General features: G+C 41.6%; 1 protein-coding gene across 1 annotated transcript in view; it reads right to left on the bottom strand.

Moving 5' to 3' along the window:
* Positions 1 to 8,817, bottom strand: part of NALF1 (NALCN channel auxiliary factor 1) — a 661,249-nt gene extending 652,432 nt beyond the window's left edge. The window contains exon 1 of the mRNA XM_070751191.1: positions 8,112 to 8,817. Within this exon, the coding sequence (XP_070607292.1) occupies positions 8,112 to 8,789 (678 nt within the window). The 5' untranslated portion in view covers positions 8,790 to 8,817. The remainder of the gene's footprint in view (positions 1 to 8,111) is intronic.
* Positions 8,818 to 14,260: the final 5,443 nt, after the last annotated feature.

Genomic DNA, 14,260 nt, shown 5'->3' with positions numbered 1-14,260 from the left:
AAACTATGGAACCCATGTTATTTCTTCACAAGAAACAGCAGGACAAGAGAAAAGTGAAGCAGAAAACAAAAAATTAGAGTGCATGCAAGAATGTCTCTTTCTACTCACTTTCAGAGAAACGTCTAATACTCATTCATCTGATACATACAGTATCTCAGCTTATCAACAGTGGGCATATTATTAGCTGCATCAATGTCCATGGAAAGTAAGACTGTGATTTACTCTCATGGTGTATAAGAAACAATGCTGATCAAACTAAAAACCATCTCCATAAACATGGTAGAAACAAATGTAGTCAATGACATAATATTTTCCCTTCCCCTCTATCAAGGTCATTCCCAATACCATTAAACTTTGGAACAACCTTTTATTTTATTTTATTTTAAACTTGATTTTTATGGCTCAGATTTAACTTAGTGGTTTTACTTAGAAAGCATAAGGAGAAAAAGATTTCACACTCTCCATTCTTTTTAATGCTTTTGTTTTAAGAAAATTTCACCTCAAATAAAGCCTGCTGGTATATTTTGGATAGTTTTCTCCAAATGAAGGAGATGGAATAGGTGCATTACAGCCTGGGTCAACAACTCTCCTACTAGACCGTAGCCTATTTAGAACCAGGCCACACGAGCATTGTGCTGGCGTGCATGTGTGTACATGCAGCTCAACTTGCACGAGCATCGTGCTGGCATATATGCACATACATGCCAAATTCAACCTGCGCAAATTGAGCTGTGTGCCCGTGCGTGTATGAACCATCCTACTCCTCACATAGCTTGGTTCCCCTCCCCCCCCCCCAGCCAAGCTGCCAAGCCACAAAGGTTAGGGCCCACTGTACTACATGGATAACCAAATCTTTAGAATACATACTTTATACCAGTGATTTTCAACATTTTTTGAGCCGCAGCACATTTTTTTCATTTATAAAATCCTGGAGCACACCACCAACCAAAATGACACAAAATGACACTCTAACACAGCACATATTATACATATAATTATTGTGATGCATTGCATATCACCCTCTACGGGGGCCTCTTAAAAAAGAAAAAGGTCAAATATCTACAGTATATACACCATCAGGATAGACATAACCAGCTGAGGTTGAGGCTTCATCTAGTGGTGGCAACATTTACCTCCAGTCCTGACCAGAATTAGAAATCAGGACCATGGGGAGGAATAGCAGTTTCAACTACTTGCGGCGGCCACACAATGACAAGTGTGCGGCAGCCCAAGCGGGGACCTTCCTGGATGTGGATGAGAGGCGGCCTGCTATTGGTTCATCACTAGTGGTCGGGATGAATCCTAGAAGGTGATTGGTCAGTGAGCGTTCCTGTGCCTCCACTCTTCCTGTCGCTGATAGCTGGAGGGATTTTAAGGGGAATTTTTATGTTTGGATGGAGGCATTTTTATGTTTGGATGCCGGGCCGGATAATTGGCCTCCACGGGCCATATCCGACACATGGGCCGTAGTTTGGGGGCCCATGTTTAATTTCCCCATGGCACACCTGACCATGTCTCACGGCACACTAGTGTGCCATGGCACACTGGTTGAAAAACACTGCTTTATACTGTATGTGTATAAAAGTACATCTGCTATGTTGTGCTTTGCAAAGTAGGGGGGGGGGAATTCAAGCCAAAACATTGACACAAAAAACTTCCATGCACACACCCAAGACTACTTTTTAGCAGTTGCAGATTTAATGGGGCATTTATCCATAAATACATTAAACACCCAAAGGGATATCATTAATCCACACTTCCAAGTGACTTTTTAACCATTTCCTAAGCAATTTATTTGTCATCATGCATGTTTTATTTCATATACTATGATAATACCTAGTAACCTATCTTCAGCTTCATATTCATGCAAAACACTTCATTATTCAAACCTACTTTGTCATACACTTTCCTTAAGCCAAGAAAGATGGAGTAAAATATTTCTCTTTCTCACATTTATATATTTATATACGGTATTTTTCAATGATCTGCTGAAGAGCAAAAATATGGTCTGCATTATGCCTGGCATAATCTTTAATGAAAAATTATAATTTTAGTAGGCTAGGATTTTTTTACTTGCATTAGATTTTCTAATGGAAATGAAAAATGCTTGCTCAAAATGTTATGATTATTTTCAAAAATGTGGATAACCCAGATGCGGCCGTCAATTATCCATCTTCTACAACTTTTCACTCCATAGTTGATCTGCATGAAAAAGAAACCACGGTTTTCAACAAGTTCAGTCCCTGATGGAAGCGAATAAGAGGCCACTGAGCAAAATGAAAGTCAGATTTTCATGTTTTCGTTACTTGTAATTGTTGCTTTAATATACAAAAAATGATTATTGCATCATGATATTGTTTAATGAATATCAAACCAAAATGGAAGGAAGTGTTCCTTCATCCAATCCATGCCCTTATCACAGACTGTCCTTGAAAACTTCTTGGTAGCTTCAGCAGTGGTCCATGTGTTTGCTGGACAGTTATGTTATTTTCATGACATACCATTATATCAGTTGCTATGTTCATTTCTATTTTATTCTGGGTGCAATTCAGTATGCCAGGCCTACCTTTAAAGCTTCACACAGACTAAGGGGAAATAAAGATTGCCTTCCAAATTAGAGGGGCGGAATACAAATCTAATAAATTATTAAATTATTATTATTATTATCACTGATATTAACTATTAATTTACATGTTATGCTTATGGTATTTTATGTGTTGTCCTTGTAAATTGTTTTCATGTTTAGGACCAATATACCACTTAGAATGCACCTTTGGAATGAGGTATCAGACATAGACAATAAATACCAGTGAATAAATAACCAACCAGGTCAATGCTACCAAAAAGGGGGGGGGGAAGCAAAGCAGAAACACTGTCCAAACTCCCATCAGGAATTTGATTGAACAAGCCTATCACTACCTTGCACAGCTAAAGCAGAAATGTATTCTGACAGTATTCCCACATTATTTATATAAATAGGATAAACTTTTTAAAAAACCTGCAATCTTTCCCCCCTTAGATTATTGTTATATTATGTTATATTATTGTTATATTATTGTTATATTGTTATATTATTGTTATATTATAATTCAAATTGAAGAAACAGAATGGATCAGAATTTGAAACAGTTATAACAATGGTGCATATTTGCCTCTATCTATTTAACTCTTACAATAAATATATTACAAAAAATATCAAGATTAGAATTGATGACAGCGGGAACCAAACAGAAAGATGATCATCAACAATTTGAGATGAGCAGATAACAGCATTGGTAGTCACCAAAAAAATGAGGTATTAAGAATATCTCATTGTAGAAGAAGAATTAATAAATTTAAAAAGTAAATATATATTTACGCAGTGTTGATTGGCAAGTGAAGGTGGTAAGACTGGTTTTCTTGGATTCAAAATAAATATGTATGAACAATTTGCTAGATGAAGCAAAGAGGAATATTAATTCTATTTTCGATAGGAATTTGGGAGAACAATATATGATCTTTCTCAGGGAAATGAGGAAGAAGACTTCCAAATAAAATAGAATTAAAATACTTGGAAATAAGCTTAGCAGTATAAATACATGTAAATGCAATTAAAAATAAGAACATCTCTGCTTAGGCATGCACACATCTTAAAGGATGTGTGACAAAAGGAAAAGAGGTGAAATCAGAAAAATAAGTAATTCCTAAACAAAGCAAATCTATATCTAAACATGACAGTTCCACAAGGCTATTAAATCTGGAGTCCAGAATGATCTCCATGTGTATCTGAGTGAAGGCCCTGTGCATTTTCAGTCAGATCCTGGTCTTACACTAAAGTTTGTGTACTGTTTGTCAGCTTAATATCCTGTTTTCACTTCAAAGCTCTCAGGTCTGTCTTTACTGTACAATACAATAAGTTTATATGTACAAAACAGTGCAATGTTATCTAGACTTTTCTTATATTACCATCCCAGTTAACCCATTATTTTGCATTGAATTGAAATGTAATCGGAAAACTTCCATGATAAAAATTAATTATAATGCTTAACAATTGGAGTCCATCTTATAGTATACAATAAAACTGACCAGTTGTTAGGTTTTCTCATTTTTAAATAATTACTTAATCTCTTTAATGCCATCCATCTACCTTATACATTGCATTCCCCTTTTATCCTCTTCATTTCATGAGTAGTTGTTTTGTCCGGTTTATGATTCATGATATATACTGTATACAAATTTTTCTTGGTGATTTTTGGTTGAATATGGCAACACTTCTTTTTCTTTCAAGTTTATTTGTATTCTGATACTCTAACTCCAGATTCATATTCAGAAGTTTGCAACTGCTTTCTTTTTCTCCATGTCCAGTTTATACTGATATACCTTACTTTCTTTGCATCTTCTAATATTTTTGCTCATAGAAATCTCCTTATCTTTCATGGTCTTGCTTATGTTTATCATTGCCATTTCCCCTAGAATGACAGTTCACCAGTAGGGGTAGGTCGCTGATTGGAAGTCAGACTGGAAAATATCTACCTTTTTGGTTATTCAGGATCAAGTATCCAAAAGGTAGCTTCACCTTGTGTACTTCTCTGCCAGTGTTCAAAATCAAATACCACTTCAATAAGAAACACAATTATTTCACTTGGTTGTACTGTTTTGCTTTTTTATTTTATATATTATAATTGCAATTAGACCCTGTGGAAAATAGGAGTGATGTGTATATTTTTAAAAAAAATAAATTTCAAGCATCAAATATTAAGCCTTAGTAAAATATTTTAATGGAGACATGCTTTCATGCATTTTATTAATATACTTGCACTTAGAAACTTTCAGAAGCATGCTTAATTCCTATCTACAATGTTATCCCGACTACAGGTTTAAATGTAGCGATTGGAGCAAAGATCTTAATAAAATTATTTTTCTATCTCATATTCTTACTTTGCAATATAAATTATGTATATAAAACTATGTTTATGCCCAACGTGGAAAAATGTACTACGATAAACTGCAATATATTTTCTCAGCAGTGCTAATGACATCTTGCTACTGAAATCAGAGCCATTGGCATTCTATTAAATCAAATTTCATTGCCATTGTAATGGTGGGGCTATTTTTATCCTGCTTCAACTTTACTAAATACATGAGATTAAATTGTCCAACTTCAATTACAAATGTTCAAAAGTAGTCACAAATAACATCAACAAACATAACTTTAAATCAACATGCAAGTTACTGTGAGATCCAACCAGACTCATAAAAATGACAAATGCAATTGGATAAAGAACTGTAAATATACAGATACTATTCCCATGGAATAATTTTGTATTCAATTCAAATGCAAAACTTTATATTGTTTTTTATTATTATTTTCATGTAACACCATCAGTTCAAGCTAACATATCAGCTAAAGCCAAGAAGCTTTGGATTGCCTATAGTTAATAATCATTCATAAATCTAGAGAAATCTTATTTATGGATGACTAAGGCTGCAGTGGACATGGTTAAATACCACAATGTTCTGACTGTGATACATAACTGCAAATCTTACTTTAGTATGATACACCTTAAAGATATACATGAGATAGTTACCAAAATTTAAAAAATGGTTTTTATTAGTTTCATTACATTTCTTTAAACAAACCTATTTTCATGCTAAAGTATAATAATAAAATATCAATCTAGTGCCAAACTAGTAGCCTTTGACAATTACAATACATAATACAATTCTAGGCGTATGATAAGAGAGAACATTGGCTGTCCAAGCCATTTGTTCTTTGTGGCTACTTGTACAAGAAAGAGGTAAGGACAGGAAAAACAAATGCTATAGATCATACACATGTGCATATTAAGTATAATTGCTTTAGTTACTGAATGTAAATTATAAACTGCAATAAACACTTTCATTTCTGTTATGGAATAGTTATCTCAATAACTTTTCTGAGGCTGTTTAGAACATATCAAAGCACAGTAAAAGGTGACTAGGAGCACATAAAACAGGAACTAGATAAGATATAAAATAAACAGTATCTGTAATCATTCCAAAAGGTGATTTTTCGATTTATAATGCTTAAACATTCTTGAACATTCAGAACCGAAACAAAACTTATCTTTAGCTGTCAGGTCAAATAAAATATATTTGCCCCTCAGACATTTTACATCTGCAGATACATTAAAACTTCCATCTAAAGTTTTAATTAAAGAGTTAAAGGGTCAGAGTCTTAGTACAAACAATCCAAACATCAAAACATAGTTCTATTTTTGACAGCTGAAGTACTGTGCTAAGGAAACTTCAGTTATAACCCATCTTTTTATATTCAGATCATACTGATCAAAAAGTTGGTGTTGAGTAACTTAAGACACTTGGAAAATACGGTACCTTTGATATCACAAACAGTACTGTAACACTAAGCAGCAAGGATATCACTAGGCTCTTTCAGCACCATGGACAGCATCGAGCCTCCGCAGCACTGTGGGCCTGTGTTCCATCACATTGATGTATCAGATTCGGTTTACAATTTGGAATAACATGCAACCTCAACACCTTCTTTTCCTCAAATAGGAAACAGCACTTACGTTGATCACATGAACAAGCTTCCAAGGCACATGTAAAGCTGAAATGATTATTATAACCCCAAAATCTAGATAGCACAAGTTTAATTATGAAGATACCATCATCAATGCAAACTTTCAAAGTAAGTTGCTTTAAAAAAACTCTTCTTGACCAATAAATATTTCCTAAAATACTTCAGGAGAAAAACAAACTGATTCCATCTAGAAGTGTTTTTGGATATATATATATACTTTACAAAGCCTAAAACAAAATGATTTAGATTTCTTAAGGTATCCATCATCCAGATTTTTCTCTTTCAAAATAATATTGCTGGTTTGGGTATTTTAAAACATAGCACAATTCTTATAGAAAGTGATTACATTAGTCAGTTTCATTTGTTTAAAGTAAAATCATACCATTAGCTTTAGAGACAATTATTTTAATATGAATTCAACCTTCACCGGGGACCATAACTGTAAAGAGATTAACTACAACAGTCACAACACAATAAAAAAATTGCTACACGTGCAATTGTGGTTGGAGAAAATCCTCAAGTACACACAAGGATAAAGCAGACATCGCAATTCTACTACCACCAGTGCTTTCTTCCCAGAATTACTGCAGAATGTATTAGCAATTAATAAAACTGGAGCTAATCCTAACTCCCGAGATTTGATAGAGAAGATATGAAGCATGTACATGTGCCAAGAAAAAGAAAGTCCACCTGGGACTACTTCCTTTCCTCTATGACTCAATTACCATCCTCTCTAGTGCTCCTCAGATAATTACCAAGCTTTGATTCCCAGGTTCCAGGAAGCACTTCAAAGCACCACAAGCAAAGCTTTCCACGATGAATTTGGACAAGACTGTCCTTCAGAGGGACGCTGTTAAGTGCTTGACCAACCACGCAGCTATTATCTCTCTGCCCGTTTATTATCGACCATCCGGAGGTACAGAAAAAAGTTAACACCAAGCACGTTCTCTTTGGTAGCACAGAGGATTATTGAATTGCGCTTTAATGCCCGCAACACAAAACCTCAAAAGAACACCTATCCAAGTCTCTGTCCATCTATGCAATCCCGCAAACACAGCAACTTCAAAATTAACTTTCTCCGCAGAGCAGCCCCGCTGACCTCTGAATGACGCCTCTGCCTAAACTCCGGGAAACAACTTCGAAATCGCAAATCAGATGAGGACGACGTGGGGAAACCCCTTCCCAACTACGTTCAAGCTAACTATCCCCTTCTCCTTCAGATGCAGCCCATGCACGGTCTTCACCTTGGATCCTGCTCTTTGGGCTGGCACCCTCCTGCCAAGCCGCATTCCTGCCCCGGGCGAAACGGGCCAGGGGGGAATCAACAGTGCCTCGCGGTTCTCGGAAGGAAGCTTACCTCTGCCCTCCCCAAGAGACCGGGGATGGCCCGCCCGCCGCCCCCCTCCCTCCCTCTCCTCCACACGCCTCGACCACGCGCTTCTTCGAAGATCGCAGGCCAGCACGGGAGCCACAGACCCTCCATACACACACACGCACAAGGGGTAAAACCAACCCAGCCGCCGCCGGAAAGCAAGCGAGCAGGCTCCTACCTTGCAATCCTCCGGACCGGATTTGACCGAGTACTCCTCCGCCTGCAGGTATTTCTGGAGCACGAGCTCGAACTCCCGGTACCGGTCCCGAGCTTGCCGATCGTACCTCTGGTAAACCAGGACGCAGCGGCGGCAGGAGCGAAACCAATCCTCCTCCTCTTCCTCCTCCTCCTTGCCGCGCCGATCCCCTTCCCCGGCGCCCCCGTCGTCGCCGCCCCGGTCCACAGTGCAGTTCAGCGTGTCCGGCCGAGCAAGCCCGGCGAAGAGCTCGCGCAGCGTATAGGAATTACAAAAGGGAAGGTAGAGCTCCGCCTGGGCCGAGCCCCCCGGCTGCAAGCGGCGACAGGCAGCCTCGGCGTCGCCCAGCAAGCTGAAGCACTGGCCGGCGGCCGGGGGCGCTGGGCTGGTGCCGCCGCCGCCGCTGGGGGCCGTCCCCCCTACGTCGCGCTCCATGCCCGGCTCGGCGCGGCGCTCCCGGTCCCGATGGCGCCCGGCGGCCACTTGCCTGGCCTCAACGCAGAGCCACAGGTGGTCAGAGAGCAGGACGGTGAAGAAGAGCAGGGAGGCCAACGACAGGCGCCATTTCTGGGCCCGCTCCGAATCGGCGAAGGGCTTGTCGGTGTCCCGCGGGCCGAAGCACACGCCCGAGCCGGATCCTCCCGTGGGGCGGCTGCTCATATTTCGGGAGCGCGCAGCCCCGGCCGGCTCCACGGCGACGGGGGCTCCGCAGCCGGGCTCGACGGCCCCACGGGCATGGACACCGGGCGGCGGGGCGCCAGGCCTCCCCCCCCTCAGCGAAGGGTGACGACGGGGGTGGGGGTGGCCGCCGCCGCCGCGGCGTCGTTAGTGCGAATGGTGGTGGCGGCGGCGGTGGTGATGGTGCTGCTCCTGCGCGCTGGGCTGGGCCGGGCCGGTAGCCGTCCCCCTGCCTCCCTCGCCTTTCCCGTCACCCGGGCATGGTCAGAGCGCAGGCCCCCATTTTGGCGCCAACGCCGCCCGCTCCCCGCTTCCCGCCCGTCGCCTCATGCCGCGCTCCACATTTTGGCGGCAACACAGCCCCCACCCACCCCCACCCCGGCGCCCTGGAGAGCCACCCGGGGAAGCCCCCGCTAGCCCCAGACGAGCTCCCGGCGCTGCCTTGGCTTCGGCTCGACAGGTTGCCGGGGCTGCTGAGGAGATGCCGGAGCGCCGGGGCTGCTGCAGTTCCTGCCGCTTCGGAGGTGGCGGCGGCGGCCGCTTCTGCTGCTGTGGCTCTCGCTGCGGCTGGCTCTGCTCTCGCTGCAGCGGCGGCGGTTGCTGCTGCTGCTAGGAGCGTCGGTGCCACCGCGCTGCGGTTGCTGGGGCTGCTGTCGCGGAAGCTCCCGCCGGGCGCGATCCCTCCCGGCTGGCGTCGCGGATGTGGTTGCCTCCTGCCGCCCGGGGGCCACCCTCATCTTGGGGCCCTGGCGCTAAGTTGCCGCCGCCATCTTCGTCCGGGAGAAGCACTTTTTTGGTGGGGAGCGCACGGCCCTTTGCGTCATCTCCTCCTGCGCCGCCAGCCTGGCGCATTGGCGGCGGCGGCGTGCTCTGCTTTGCTTTTCGACTGGGGAGGGGAGGGGGGGGGCGGAGGAGGAGAAGAGAGACGAGGGAAGGTGAGGCGGGGGGGGAGAGAGATTTCGGGGTGGAATTGCCACATTCATCCCCGCGGCTTTTAGGATCTCCCCCCTGCTCCCCCGCCGGTTGACGTTCTGGCTCGAGGGGGGGAAACCTCCCAACTCTTCGCCCTTCAAGGAAGACAGATGCGCCGGGGGTGAGTGCCTCCGGCGTGGCTCTTGGCAGCGATTTTAAGGCGTCGCTTGCTTTGAAAGACCCGCTTTTCCTTTGGACCCTGCGCGCCCCCTTTTTCCCCTCCAACTCTCCACCCAAAGCTCTCCAATCTTATGGCGCGCCTAAGCCATCAGCCGCCTGCTCTTCCCGAGCCACTTCGGACAGCGCAGAAGGCACGCAGTTGCAGAGAACTTTTGGCTTTTGCTGTTCTTTCCCACCCACCTTTTAAATAAAAGCTAGACGTCTGCACCGAGAGTCCTTTTCTTTTTGAGCAGAGAGGAGCAAAAAAGCGCCAAAACCTCGTTTTTACCTTTTGCGTTTTACCTTTTACCGGCTTCGTCGCGCTATTCTCTTCGTTCGGAATTGGATTAAAGAAAGTTCTTTTGCGCAGGGCTGGAGAAGAAGAAGAAGGGGAAAAAATATTTTGCCGTAACTACAAGGGCTGTGCTGCAAGTTATGCGTTGTGTGTGCCTGCGCGGTAACGCTTCGGAGTAATGCAGGTTTTTGCCTTCCTAACTTGAACTGGATCGTAAGGAAATTCGTTCCAATTCTGAAGCTTATTGGTGTCTGCTGTGGAGAAAAGTGTTGGTGTTGGAGAGGTTGGAGTTGGAGATGACAAGCCGGTCTGTTTTGTCCTGCTACACTTTATTAAAATAGTTAATCAGAGGGTGAGGGTAGTCTAGTTTTATCTATCTATCTATCTATCTATCTATCTATCTATCTATCTATTTGGATTTATATGCCACCCTCTCCGAGGACTCGGAGCGGCTTCCAACACATAGCCTTTAAAATGTGTTCTTGCTCTCTTCTCGAAGGAAGAAAAAAAAACTGCAGGTGAACTTAAGGGGAAGATCAGGCAGCACTTAATGCCTACCCACCCCCATCCAGGTACCACCAAGACTATTCATACTAATGTTCACTACAGTTTCTGGTATTGGTGCAGCAAACTCTCCATCTTCCTTCTATTTCGATGGCCTGCGTTCAAGAACAGCTATAGCACCACCAAAAGGATTTGCAGCAGAATAGTCTGGCAGTAGGCCACATCCCACCCAATCTGATGCCCATGTACACAAAGCAAATGCCAGTGTGATAGGATCTGCTTCTGAAAAGGAGTCCATAAAATTACAGCCTCAGTTGTGCAAGGGCTATAATACCGATTACAAGTTAGTGTGGAAGTGAAGTTTTATGTTACTTAATCCTTAGGCATTTTATGATTGGAAGATGGACACAATGGGTTTACAGATTTCTAGTATTGTGAGGTGTGGTTTTTAATAATATAGAAACTATTGGTTAAAATTTTGAGATATCTAGATGTAATACAGATAATAGTCAACTTTTAAATGCATCTCTTTAGCATTAGCAATAGCTTTTAGACTTTTATACCGCATCACAGTGCTTTACAACCCTCTCTAAGCGATTTACAGACAGTAAGCATATTTCCCTCAACAATCTGGGTCCTTTAAACATTAAAATGAAAGACATGTGATCTTTTATTTCAAAGAGTGATGGCCTCAAACCTGAAGCATTTCATATGCTAAGTTATGCTACTGAGTATTTTGTTTCTCACAGGAGCTAGACAGATATCTTGACCCAATCTAATTTCAATCCCAATGTGTCTCTTTTATGCCGTGCCATTAAGGTATTGTGTAGTACAGTGATTTTCAACCTGTTTTGAGCCGCGGCACATTTTTTACATTTACAAAACTCTGGGGCACATTGAGTGGGGGGGGGGTGTTAAAAAAAGTTTGGACAAAAAAATTCTCTCTCTTCCTCCCTTTCACTCTATTTCTCTCTCCCTCCCTCTTTCTCTCCCTTTCTTTCTCTTTCTTTCCACCCCTTCCTTCCTCTCTTTTTTGCTGTCTTTCCCTCTCTCTCCTTCCCTCCCTCTCTTTCTCTCTGTCTCTTGCTTTCTTTCTCTCTCTTGTTCTCTCTCTTGCTTTCTTACTCTCTCTCTGTCTTGCTTTCTTTCTCTCTTTCTTTCTCTCTCTGAGCTTCGCGGCACACCTGACCATGTCTCGCGGCACACTGGTTGAAAAACACTGGTCTAGTAAATGATAAGCATAGTATATAAATAAAATTCCATGTTATACAAGTTGTGTTGTCCCAAAAATCTCAGAGAATCAGACACAATGGGATGGAAGAAAAAAATTGAAGCTATGAAGATATTCAGTTAATGTTGCAAGAGAAATCACAGGATAACTCCTGTCAGTTACACGATATGTTTGGATTTTGATGTTTCAGTATTAAGATTAATAAAACTTGCAAGATATGTTAAATTATATGCATTAACTGCATTTCCGTACAGGAATGGTGAAGAATGTCATGCATGTTTATACTGAGTTGTCAGAATTACAGAAAACGGGAAACAACACTTTTTAAGAAGCTACAAAGTGAGGTCCTATCAAATTTTAATTTTGATTTATTTGTCCATTTCAGAGAATTCTTACAAACCTGAACAATGTACACATATCAAAGTGCAGTTACATTAATGGTTGCCTATAATTGCATTTTCAAGTGGGTTCATTTGTATTCAGGTGGCATAGATAAGCCTTTTGGAAATGAATTACTATTTTCTTTGTCTTCTCCACTATGTTAAGTTGCAATCTTTGTTGCAATCGTAGGATGGATTTTGGGACGTACATCTGCAACAGATCACTACACTGTAAGAGCACCTATGTTTTATTATGAAAATTTACAAAGTGTGTACATGTGAACCTGGAGGAAATACAGAAACCAAAGTCAGTTCCAAACTTTGGCAGTAGAGGGGCAGATTGGGTATAGTCTTGTCATACCAGTAGTATGCACCCATGGTGAGCAGGTAACTTTTGCTTTATTTCCTTTTATTCCTTTCCAGAGTGAAGAGGAAATATTTGTCTTATTACAGAAGATGAGAAGATAAGCAAGATGTTAACAGCTGGTTCCTGATTGAATAAAAAAGCTAATCACTTAGCCAGAAATCACATTCTGAATGGCTTCTGGCTTTTGAGGAACATTGGAGACTTACAGAACAGAAGTGCCTGTAGCATCTTGTGAGTATGGGTCACTCAAGCTGTGCTTAATTTCAATCCTAAAAATACAAGACTTGGGCGATAGAAGGGCTGTGAGGGAGATTATGATCCCGCTATATAGAATGCTGGTGAGACCACATTTGGAATACTGTGTTCAGTTCTGGAGACCTCACCTACAAAAAGATATTGACAAAATTGAACGGGTCCAAAGAGGGGCTACAAGAATGGTGGAAGGTCTTAAGCATAAAACGTATCAGGAAAGACTTAATGAACTCAATCTGTATAGTCTGGAGGACAGAAGGAAAAGGGGGGACATGATCGATACATTTAAATATGTCAAAGGATTAAATAAGGTCCAAGAGGGAAGTGTTTTTAATAGGAAAGTGAACACAAGAACAAGGGGACACAATCTGAAGTTAGTTGGGGGAAAGATCAAAAGCAACATGAGAAAATATTATTTTACTGAAAGAGTAGTAGATCCTTGGAACAAACTTCCAGCAGACGTGGTTGATAAATCCACATTAACTGAATTTAAACATGCCTGGGATAAACATATATCCATCCTAAGATAAAATGCAGAAATTAGTATAAGGGCAGACTAGATGGATCATGAGGTCTTTTTCTGCCATCAGACTTCTATGTTTCTATGTACTGTCAGTTAAGTAACAAGCTTATTATACCAACACTGTGTTTTCCAAGTTGGCCCAAACTAAGTATGACATAGGAGACCTGTATTTAGTGTTCATTTCCGCTATGGGTTATTTTTAATTAAAATGCAGATAACAAGTATAGGAGGTGACTCATCTCTTTCCTGTAGGCCACTTATTTTATTAAAATAATCTCCAAGGGCTATTTAGGGGCAGGGGTCTCATATTTGCCAAAGAATATGTAAACAGATAGGAAGATAAATTAGAATGGAGGGGAGAGCAGAAACAAATACTGGTGCAGGCACTCACAACTTAACTATTATTGCACTATTCATATATTTTTGTATACTGGATATAAACTCTGTCCACATCCAATAAATCTAGGAAGTTGCACTTCTTAAATTTGCATAATTGCACTTCAGAAATGAAGACCAAATAAAACTACTTGCACTGTTTTAAAGAAAATAGATATCAGTGGCAGCTACTTTGCAGAATTTGTGCAATTCTGGGAGAAGAAAAGGTTGCTTTAAAAGGTTGTTAACAAGTGATCTATTATTGATCCTGTGAGTTCCAAAGCACCTCTTTCAAATCTAGTCTATCATTCAAGCAAGCAGTTCAATACTGTATAGGAATCTTGACTTGAAATCCAAATTAAGGCTTCCTAGATAAGCATCCAACATTTGCCTGA

This window comes from Erythrolamprus reginae, chromosome 4 (genome assembly GCF_031021105.1).
Source record: "Erythrolamprus reginae isolate rEryReg1 chromosome 4, rEryReg1.hap1, whole genome shotgun sequence".
Lineage (NCBI taxonomy): Eukaryota > Metazoa > Chordata > Lepidosauria > Squamata > Dipsadidae > Erythrolamprus > Erythrolamprus reginae.
This window is presented reverse-complemented; position numbering and strand designations above follow the sequence as displayed.